General features: G+C 42.7%; 1 protein-coding gene across 1 annotated transcript in view; it reads right to left on the reverse strand.

Annotated features, from left to right (window-relative positions):
• The window catches only part of dysc (whirlin protein dyschronic), a gene marked incomplete at its 3' end in the record, with an annotated part of 98890 nt that overhangs the window by 34780 nt on the left and 52083 nt on the right, over positions 1 to 12027 (reverse strand). The window contains exon 4 of the mRNA XM_017906410.1: positions 11487 to 11498. Coding sequence (XP_017761899.1) covers positions 11487 to 11498 — 12 coding nt within the window. The remainder of the gene's footprint in view (positions 1 to 11486; positions 11499 to 12027) is intronic.

Raw genomic sequence — 12027 nt, forward strand, 5'->3', positions numbered from 1 at the left:
GATCGCTTAGACCTCGAGATCTTGGATTTTCTCAAGCAAAATACCGTAGAACCTCGACTATCCGAATTATTTCACAGATAAATTATTGATTCACAGAATATTATACTATTTTTCATCGTAAAACATTTTTATATGACAAAATAAAAGATAATAAACGATACTTTCATTCCAGAAATTGCAAAATTGTGAATTATCTCTAATATTTATTTCTTTTCGATATTCTATGAATTATAACTCAGCACTCAATTTTTATATTCGAACAATTGATCATTTACACGGTGAAAAATCGCATAATCGATGCTCTTGGCTTTCTCTTCAACGTTTAAATCGACCACTCGCGCTATTTCCGCAGAAAAGAAGATGCTATGACGCAAAGTGCATGGCCGAGTCGGTGAATATTCGTCGTACGATACTTTCCGAGCTCGTGCAACGGGAATTCACGAAAGCATTAATCAGATGCATGTTCCGTCCGATTAAACGTGTTCCAAGGACCCACTTGACCAGCGAAATCCGCGACGTCCATGCTCGTTCGAGCGTGTGGTTGCTCGCGCGACAAATTGCTCGATGGACTCCTCTCGCTCGTGACATTTCTTCGTACAAGAGCTCCGCGAGAGGTTGCCATTCGTGTTCGAATTTCCGTTTAAATTTACCTTCGGCACAAAGTTCGACCACGTGGATAAATCATTTCCCGAACACCGTCGGAAAATTCCCTCTAGCCGAAAAGTCATCTCGCGATTCGATTCGATTTCTCGGGGAAAATTTGGAAAATTATTCGAACGAGAAGACGTCGATTATCGGAAATAATCGATGAAAAGTGCCGAAGCTTGCACGTGCTGCAAGCAGGGACGTTGAAGAATAAGGCAGATCCTCGTTAGCCCGGACTAATTAGGCAAAAGTTCTAAGTAACGGGACCGTGGTTGATGAGGTTCCAAGGCGCGTATGCCTCGATGCATTATACATTACACAAATTAGCCTGCAACTTAGCAGCGATCAAACTGAGCCAAGCGTTTACGCTATCTTTTGTATCATTTTAATTGAACGCCGCGCAGGATTGTGTTAATTAGCTCATTAACCGGTATCTAAAATCGCCGAGCACGTCGTAAATCTGCCTCCGTTCTCTGTTACGCGAAACCACGCAATGCAACTTTCCTCCATGTTGGTTCGCGCAAAAAGAAACGAAAGAGAGAGAGGGAAAAACGAAAGGAAAAAGAAAAACACGAGAGGGGAAACAAAGAAAAAAGAAGAGATAGAAAGGAAGGAAAATAAAGAGTAGAAACAAAGGTAAAAATGAAAGAAAAATTACGCAGCGAGTTCTCGGATCGAGAGAGACCAGGCCCGTGTCTAGAGCCCGGGCACCCGGCACGTGGCGTCGTAAGAGAGGGAATAAAATATTAAAAATATAACTGGAAAAGGACACGGAATTATACTTGCAAAGCACGAGCACCATGAATACTTAATTCACGAGATATTTGTCCGCGACACGGAAGGAAACGCGGTCACGTTGTTCAAGGAGAGCAGATACAATCGATAACAGTTCGCGCGAGCAACGGAAGCGAAAAAGGTGGAAATAATTGGAAGAAAAATCGCGCTCGAGCAAGATGGACGTTGTCTGCAGAAAGCCGGTGTCCTGTCCGGCCGGCAGTCGATCTCCTTGCGAGGATTAATCCGGCTGATGACAGAGATAAGAGGAACAACGAGCTCGTTACTCGAGGCTCGCGTTGTCCCTGCCGAACTTGTGTCGTCGAGGCTTGATAAAACTCCTCGTCGTGTCACGAGCCCATTTAAGAACAGATTTCCGCCTCGAGGATGCACCCTGCGCCACTCTGGGACGGGGCGAAAAATCGCGGAAATCCGACTGCCTAAACACCCGCGGAGTAATCTCAATTTTCTACCAAACTTTTTCAACTTTCTTCCAACTCTGATACCAATTTCCTTCATCTTCCTTCCTAACTTTTCCCAATTTTCGTCTCTCCCGAGGGACAAACAGATGCTTGGAATACCGCGAGATGGAGGAGTAATCGGAAGGCATTTAACCCTCCGATTTCGTTTTATAATTCACGATGTACCCTCTGCTATTTAGCTTCTCGGAATTTCTTCGTTCTCGACTCTCCGCTCCTTAACCCGACCCGCAGTGAACCTTAAATGGGCCTCGTTTGACACTTTAGAATTCCGCGTTTCCCCCGTTTGGCAGGGCGTAATGGAAATTACGTGCGAGGTACGTATGTGTACGGGGAGAGACACGCTCGTGTGTGCGCGTACGTGGTACACATAGGCGTGAGTCGGTGTGTACGGCTTTCTTCTAGAAATTCATAAACTATGCGCATATGCATCATACACTGTCATGCAACGAAACGCCGGCGTGCTAAGCCTAGAGGAATCCTCGGCTACCATAATTGCGAGATCCTCGCGATAAATCGTCGGAAGAACGAAGCGGCCAGAGAAAGGATTTTGCCTTTATGAACATTATGAACATTCCAACCTTCGGCATCCTGTGTCGTGGGAAAATGATCCGATTTCCATCTTCATTTTTACGTCTTTTGCTTTTTAACACTTTGACTGCCACGTTGGTCATGTATGACCGGTGATGGTTTCTCTTGTGACGCCACGGTGGACATTGGTCATTGGAGTGCTTATATGCTTTAAATAATAAAAACACTTCCGTGGCGTCCTCAGTGAAACGTATGATTTCCGCATGACAGTCAAAGGATTAACAAAGACAGACCTTATTCTTCGTTGTTGGTCCCGTATTACTCAAAATTCGGGAACGATGTGGAAAAGTAGATTTTATAACCCTCTCTTTCCTGGCAAAATGATTCGATTTCCATCCACTCTGCTATTGTAAAAATTAAATGAAAATTGACAGTCAGTAGAGTGTCAACCTTTACCAAGAGGCCACACGGTGGTTATTCGTAACTGCCAATAAGATAAACGTTTCATTGGGTAAGAACGTTGTCTAATATCACCAATTTATTATTATTTTTGCCATTACTTGCTTCGAATAATAAAAATACTGCCGTGGCATCCTGACCGAAACATGTGATTTTTGGGATGACTGTCAAAGGGTTAACAACGACGGACTTTATTCTTCGGCATTGGTCCCGTATTACTCAAAATTTGGTAAAATTTTTGGATATGGAAAAGCAGATTTTATAACCGCCTTTCCGTTTCCTTCTTTCCCTTCGAGCTTTTCCCAACGATAAGGAAGGTTAGTCGTAAATTCACCGCGAACGACGTTTTAATTCTACTTCTCCCTTACTTAGCATTTCCTCCCCGATGCTCGGCAAAGGGGTCGAATTCGTCCGGAGACACGGGAATTAGGTTCGAAACGAGCTGGTCCCGCGTCAGCATAGCGGCACCCGTGACAAGAACGAGGTCATAAGAAGATAAACCTTGTTACAACATTCGACTTTTTCTCCCCGTCATCTCCTTTCGCTACCACCAAACAAAAGACTCGCCCCAGTTGCCTAACTCGTCCCACGCAACTTAAGCTAATAAACATCGTTCGGCAACTTCTCGAGTCCCTGCGTTCCCATTCAACGTCCCTTGACTCCCGGGTTCGCTCGATTTTTCCATCGCGGTGCCGGGAAATGAATAGAAAACAAATTCGATGGCTGAGAAAACAATCTTCCTAGGTTTCTCAACCAAGAGGAGCAGCGTATATGAAGAATTATGGAAGTTTCGCGAGTTCTGAATATCTCGGTTCGAGTGATTGTCGCGAGTTTCGAATTTCTTCGAATTTCGAGTTCCGAGTTCGGGTCGGATGAAATACCGTAAAAGAATACCGGGAAAATCCGTGCGTATTTGGATTTCTAGGAATAGCGATAACGCTGCAATGTTACATAAATTCTGTACCGATTGCGGAATAAAATACAATCCACGTCGAGTGAAATATTAGATAAAGCCTGTACCTGAACGAGGCACGGTATTAAATAACGCCTATATCAGTCGTAATAATAAAGTCCACGTCAGTCACCGGTGTTAAATGAAATTTCCATCGATCGTAGGACCGAATAAGCTTTACATCGATAGAGGTATTGGATATATAAAATTCCTTGTGGCAGCAGGGAACGAACTGTGAAACACAGTCTGCATCGATCACAGCGTTAATTAAAGTCCATATTGCGTGAAATATTAAATAAACTCTAGGTCAATTGAGATGTTAACCCTCCAGTTGCCGTTTAATAAAATTCTAAAGATTGATATCAATTGATATATTTACCATAAAACAATGACACGTGAAACGTCGAAATAAAATAACTCGTATTAATTCATAAACGATTGCTTATCCAAATATCCTCGAATTTATGAGTGAAAATCTTCGAATTATTAATTTTCTGAATGAAAATCTTCGAATTATTAATTTTCCGAATGAAAATCTCTGAATGCAGAGGGTTAAACGAATCCTACATCGCTGGAAAGAAAATGGAGAAATCGATACCGATCAAAAGCCTGGTTAACCCAACGCGTGTTCCCACGGATAAGCAGCTGGAAACTCGTGCCTCAAAGGAACAGCAACCGTCTGCATCGTAGGAATAGCTGAACGAGGGAAGGCAGTGCTGTACATAGCGAGCGTTCAAAGACTTCGATCTTCCGTCATCTCTGGAGATCGAGAGGAATTCCGACGACGTTTCCAGGCTAATCTGTCCTTATCGCGCGCGCCAGCTAGGCGAAAGACCTCTCGATGGTACCGAAAAGAGCGAGCACGCGCTCGGAGAAATCGGCGATCGAAACGGGTCGGAAACGAGGACGACAATCGAACCTGAATTCTGATCTCCGGTGGGAATCGGCGTCAGGTCACCTCGGCCACCTGTTCCTACTTGTAACGAGCGTTCTCGACCGGTACCGACGGTGAGATCCACGCATCCGGTTGATCCGTTTCGCAAGGCTGCTACAAAACCTGCGAAATTCTTCCCCGAAATCGTTAATATCGTCGTTCGCCGCACGTGCGCGCTAACTTATTCGGGGATCTAGGGAATTATGCGCGAGCCAGCCCGGAAGAGCAGAGTAACTAGACGAGAGGGAAGAAAGCGCGGAGCAAACGAGAGTTTTACGGCGGAAGTTGCATAACTGTGCAAGTTCTAACGGGTCATTTGTTCGGATAATTTGGAACTGCATGATGGAAGACGAGAAGTTGGAGATGTCGATGTATCACGATTAATTTTTCCCGGACAAAAATTGCATTCCAGGCTAGCAACGAGTTTTCCCCTATTCCGAGCTTCTGGGTTCATTGTGGCGCTGGAAAAATTCAATTCCTCCAATTATCCGGAGAAAATGGACAAAGCTACGCCGAGAGAAATTGGTCCACAGAGAATATCGTTGAAAGCCAGGCCTAATTATTTTCTCCGGACGTTTTGCAGCATCCTCTGCAGCCGTTTCGCTCGTCCGAGGATTTCAGCATCCGCGTACGAGCATCGGTATGAAATATCGCTTTGACGATTACGAGCACGATTCGGGATGACAAAGAGCGGATGTTTACAGGAGAGAAAAAGTATTTTTTGGTTAAACAAAAATTCCCGTTCCTCTCCGTTTCGTCATTGGCTTCCTTTCTCCTGTGCCGCTGGCCTCCCTCTAGTCCCAAGCCCGGTCGATCTGCGCATAACACTTTCATGCGACATCGATCGTTACTCAATGTGTGTATGCGTGTGTCTATGTGTGTATGGACGTGAACACGAGAGTATGAATACTCGAAAACCACCGGGAGATTGGAACGGCCACGAAATTCGCAACGATACAGGAAACTGTGCTGGTAATGGCCACCGTGACCCCATCGGGTGTCTTCGAAACGACCCGAGCAGAACCACTCGCCCGATCGATCCTCATTCCCTCGTTTATGATCGTCCATTCGGACGTGGACGAAATTAAAACCACTATCTACCGATTGATTTCCCGAGTCTCGGGTTCAAAGGAACCGCATCGCACGCTCCGAATTCGCGGTAATTCGAAACGAAATCGAGTTACGAGGGATTTTATGAGTCGCTGGAAATTCGAATTCTCGTCGAGTCCAGTTCGAAACGTGACGAGTTACTATACAAAGGGAAATCGATTTCCACGGAATCGTAGCGATGTTGGAAATTCGAAATTTCCCTCTATCGAATTTTAAAAACTCGGCGAATTTGAGTTCAATCGCGAATCGGATTCGAACGAACATTTAGCATTCAAAAGAAATCACGAAATTCGTCGAGGAAAGTTCGAATCGCGACGAATTACTATACAACGGGAAATCAATTCTAATGGAATCTTAGCGACGTTGGCAATTCGAAATTTCTCCGTATAGATTTTTAAAAGCACGGCGAGTTAGAGTTTAATCGCGAATTGGATTCGAACGAACATTTTGCAATCAAAAGAAATGAAATTCGTCGAGGAAAGTTCAAATCGCGACGAATTACTATACAACAGGAAATCAATTTCCACGGAATCTTAGCGATGTTGGAAATTCGAAATTTCCCTGTATCGAATTTTAAAAACTCGGCGAATTTGAGTTCAATCGCAAATCGGATTCGAAGGAACATTTAGCATTCAAAAGAAATCACGAAATTCGTCGAGGAAAGTTCGAATCGCGACGAATTACTATACAACGGGAAATCAATTCTAATGGAATCTTAGCGACGTTGGCAATTCGAAATTTCTCCGTATAGATTTTTAAAAGCACGGCGAGTTAGAGTTTAATCGCGAATTGGATTCGAACGAACATTTTGCAATCAAAAGAAATGAAATTCGTCGAGGAAAGTTCAAATCGCGACGAATTACTATACAACAGGAAATCAATTTCCACGGAATCTTAGCGATGTTGGAAATTCGAAATTTCCCTGTATCGAATTTTAAAAACTCGGCGAATTTGGGTTCAATCGCGAGTCGAATTCGAACGAACATTTAGCATTCAAAAGAAATGGCCGAACTCGTCGAGGAAAATTCTAAACGCGACGAATTACTATACAACGGGAAATCAATTCTAATGGAATCTTAGCAACGTTGGAAATTCGAAATCTCCTCGTACAGAATTTTAAAAACTCAGTGAGTTAGAGTTCAATCACGAATCGGATTCGAATGAACGTTTAGCATCCAAACAAATGGTAAAATTCGTCGAGGAAAGTACAAATCGCGACGAATTACTATACAACGGGAAATCGATTTCCACAGAATCTTAGCGACGCTGGAAATTCAAAATTTCCCCGTATCGAATTTTAAAAATTCAGTGAGCTAGAGTTCAATCACGAATCGGATTCGAATAAACGTTTAGCATCCGAAAGAAATGGCGAAATTCGTCGCGGAAAATTCGAATAGCGGCGAATTACGAGATAATCGAAGATCGGTCTCGACGGAATTCTCATTTCGGATAGAAATTCGGAATCTCGTCGAATGGAATTTAAAACGCGACGAGTTAGAATATATGAAATCGATTTCGAATAAATTTTGGACGATAATGAAAATTCGGAATCTCGTCGAGGAAAGTTCGTAACAGTGCGAGAACGTAACGGTAAGTCGGAATGAATTTTTGGTCACGGTTTGAGCGACGCTTGTGGACGATTTTCCGTTTATTCCCACAAAGTTCGCCATTTTTACGAGCCACGCCGAAGTGCGATTTAATCGATGAACGCCGTCGAGTGACATTATCGATGTTCATCGACGATGAACCCCTTGCCTTTTCGAATAACAGGGACGGCAGAAAGGTGAAACGTTAATCCCCGACACGCGATGAAAATTCCTCTCTGGCGTGTCGAAAATGCAAATTCCGCGTGGGAATATGCGAGGAGGAAAATAACATTTGGCCAAACGCTGCGACGCGTGTAGCACCGTTTTAGAAAAGAGAGAAGCTTCGATAGCGGGTTCGCGTGGACCTCGCTTTGTAAGAATATCCTTCAGCGTTCCATTTTCCGGCGACGTTCCCGCTGAGCTTTCAGATATACGGAGAAAGGTCCAAGGAATAGGATGATATACTTTACCGCGGGATTACGCGTCGCTTTATATTTAGGTGGCCGGTAAATCCGCGAGTGTTCTCTTGTTTAAGAGGTACAAGCAACTCCGTATTTCCGCCGCAAGAAACGCTAAACGTAGAAAGAAAGGATTTTCCATTCGGCTTTAATCTTTCATCGTCCACAGACCATTACCGTTTTCTACCGGAAAACCCGTTGCTTTTTAGCCAACCCGGTAATACTTTTCAACCCCTTGCTCTGTGATTTAAGTCCCGATGGCGAGGGCCATAATCCACGGAATTGGCCATGGATTGCGCCATTTTTGGCACACCACAAAACACCCCCCCACAAAACACCACAAAAAATAAAATTAACGAAATAACGTTAGCCTCATTAACGAAAATAATTATTAAACATTACACAAGCACGTATAAATTACTATTTTTCTAATTCCCTCGATAAAATAAATATCCAATTGGCCACGTATCGCGCCATTTTCTCCTAACACCATGAAGAACAAAATTAACGAAATAATGTTAGCCCATTAATGAAAATAATTATTAAACATTACGCAAGCACGTCTAAATTACTATTTTTCTAGATTCCTCGATAAAATAAATACCCAATTGGCCACGTATCGCGCCATTTTATCCGAACACCACCAAGAATAAAATTAACGAAATAACGTTAGCCTAATTAACGAAAATAATTATTAAATATTACGCAAGCACGTCTAAATTACTATTTTTCTAGATTCCTCGATAAAATAAATACCCAATTGGCCACGTATCGCGCCATTTTATCCGAACACCACCAAGAATAAAATTAACGAAATAACGTTAGCCTAATTAACGAAAATAATTATTAAATTTTGCAAAGACACGTACAAATTATTATTTTCCTAGTTTCCTCGATAAAATAAATACCCAATTGACCACGTGTCGCGCCATTTTATCCGAACACAACGAAGAATAAAATTAACGAAATAACGTCAGTCTGATCAACGAAAATAATTATTAAATTTTGCAGAGACACGTCTAAATTACTATTTTTCTAGTTTCCTCGATAAAGTAAATACCCAGGTACCTTCTCTGTGTCCCACGAAAATTTTCAAACCGATTCCTCCACTATTCCTCACGGACCACTCTACCACTCAGCCCAAATTTTTCGTAGAATAGTGATAAAATTGTAAGAACGTAAAATAAATATTACTAACCAAACTCTCGTTCGAAGACTCTCGAAGCTCCGTCGAGGCGTGGCACGATGAACAGGAAAATCGGTCACGCGTCGCGCCATTTCGTACTAACTCGGCGAGGAATAACACGCAACTAAGACGGAAGGACATCGACGAAAATCGAACACGAGCCTGACCGAGCTCGACAATGTTTACGTTGGACCTCGTCTGTATACCACGCCTCTTAATCCGGAAGCTTATGTTTTGCTCGAATTCCTTACTAGTCTCGCTATATTGTAGGCAAGTGGTTAACCTTCGGTTTAATATACTCGATACCTTTGTATCGGAACTTGGATATCCATAATCAACCTTGCACTATAATGATTCTAACCCTTTGCACTCCTTTGTCGAGTGTGACTCGACATTAGTTTCTATCACGGGAAGTGAAATCTCAGAAAATAAGTAATTACTTCAATTACAACAATGTTTGAGAGCTATATTGGTTAACCCATTTGCATCCAAGCGCGGAATATTCCGCGAGCCACGACTCTAGTCTATCACCGAGCGCGGAATATTCCGCGAGCTGACTTTTTCCATTACCAGTTGCTGAATATTCTTCATACGCCACAGATCACGTTTGATCCCTTTTGTGAGCATCTCATCTACGTCGGTTCATTATATTCTTAACAAGTTTTACTTTTGTTGTGAAAATCTTTTAACTGCCATTATGAGTAGGTGCTGATGCAAATGGGTTAATATGAGTCCAATTTTATTGTCAATAACTCACTACTATTTTAAGTATTTTCTTTGTAATTTACTTCACGGAACAGTTCCGCGACTGTTACTTATTTTAAAGAATTTTGTTCACTGATTACATTACCCACCGATGGGTCACACTCGACTGTCCCATTGGGCGATGTGCATCACCGGTGGATCACTCTTGAATATTCGATCTGACACTGTGTACCATTAAAAATTTATTTTGTTTAACACGTTGAATGCCATAGGGGCCACTGGTAACCGGTGCTGAATTGATAGAAATATACATAATTTAAATAAATGTCAATATTTAGAAATTTTTATCATTACCATCGTTAATTCAATGGTGACTCTAGTCGCAATTAACATGTCAAACATGGTTATACATTGTAACTTATCTATTGCAGATAATATTTCAACATTATAAGTATCGTATAATAGAAAATTCATCGTGGCGTCACGGGCAATCCCAGTGAAACTGGCGTGGTATTCAACGTGATAATAATTGAAGAATTATCATATTATTGAAGATGTAAATAATGGAAATTTAATGTACATTATTTGAAAAAAGTAGGATTTATTTTATTTTATCTAAACGTCGTAAACATAACTTTGAACTACCAACAATACTGCCCCGCTCGATGAAGCGAAGCATGACTTCGAGGTATATAGTAACAACTATGAAAATCGGTCCTTTTTGTAATTTATATTTGGAATTTAGGTAATTCGAGTAGTTATCTATTTTCTATTTTGTCGTTCGATAAATAAAGAACCAATGAACGTCGAATGTAACTCGACGTAGGAATTCCTGTGATGAAAACTAACGTCGAGTCTCACTTAACAAAGGAGTGCAAAGGATTAAGAAGCTGTCGTCTCGGATGGCAACTGCGAATCGAATCAGCGGTCCAAAGACTCGTTGCTAATCGAGCGGGCCTACCACAAGGATATAAATCATATCGATTAACGATCGTCGGCCCGATGGGCATATAAATCGCGACGGTGGTGTGTGCGGAAAAATGGCGGATCACTGGATAAAGGCAGAAGTTCGTGCCTTTAATCACGCTTAACATAATTTATATCGGTGTATTTTTCCCCGACTCCGCCTCCGCCTCGTCTTTTTCTCGCGTTAACGACGTCCCTGGAAACGATAAACCCTGTAATATTCGCCGGACTCGCTATCGCGTTATCGTGTTCGCGTTAATATATCGGAGTAACGCTCTTGCTACGCTTATTAAATTAGAATCCTCGCGTCGGCGTGGAAATTTTCCTGCTTTGCGGATCATTTCTCGCGGATTATCGCGTCGTCGTATTCGTGAAAGGATCGAGAAGACCATCGCGGGATGCTAATTATCCGGAGTTCTCGCTCGGGGACGGAGGAAAGATAAATATCGGCAAAAATCGGCAGAAATCGATAGAAATCGACACACACGCGACTCGGTTCGATATCTCGACCCGTTCGCTTCAATCTCCCGGAGATTTTTCTCCTTCTTTCTTATTCGCTTTGCATAATGCTAATGTCTCTCTCTTTCATTCCCTTTCATTCCATCTCTGTCGCTCGCACACGCGCTCGTTCGCTCCTTTTGGCTTTTTCTTTTTTTCCTTACATTCTCTCTGCCTTTCGGTTCGTATGGTTGATGAGTTACCTGACTGCGCTTCTGGTACAGCGAAACAGAAAACAAGAAAGACACACCGCCAGTTGGCTTATTTCGGATTCCACCGGCTCGAAACGACGCCAAGGTTTCGCGGTTGTTCCTTCGAAATTTACCAATCGATCATTACACCGTGTCCTACATATTTTCACTGACCTTCCGTTCATCCCCCGCCATGTCTATCCGCGGACAGTGTCGAAATTGACATATTTGCAATTTTTAATTCCCACATTCCCGGTAACGTCGATTCCCAATTTTCCATCGAACGATGAAAGCTCCCGTAAAATATAGCAAAAGTAACGTAATGGAGATAAAAGAAAAGCGTTGGAATATTTTCGAAACTCGACGAGTCTCGATATATTCGCGAGCAACGAAAGCTGAGAATTCGAAGAAGCTCTCGGGACACCCGGATGTCGTTTCCGGCTGGCGCACGATCCCCGCAGGATCCACGGTGATTCAGAAGCCTACACGGCACGTTTCCACGACTCGGACCCGATGTGGTTTCACGCCCGAGATCTCGACGAGGACCAAGCAT

This window comes from Eufriesea mexicana, unplaced genomic scaffold, assembly GCF_001483705.2.
Source record: "Eufriesea mexicana isolate 0111107269 unplaced genomic scaffold, ASM148370v2 scaffold5394, whole genome shotgun sequence".
NCBI lineage: Eukaryota > Metazoa > Arthropoda > Insecta > Hymenoptera > Apidae > Eufriesea > Eufriesea mexicana.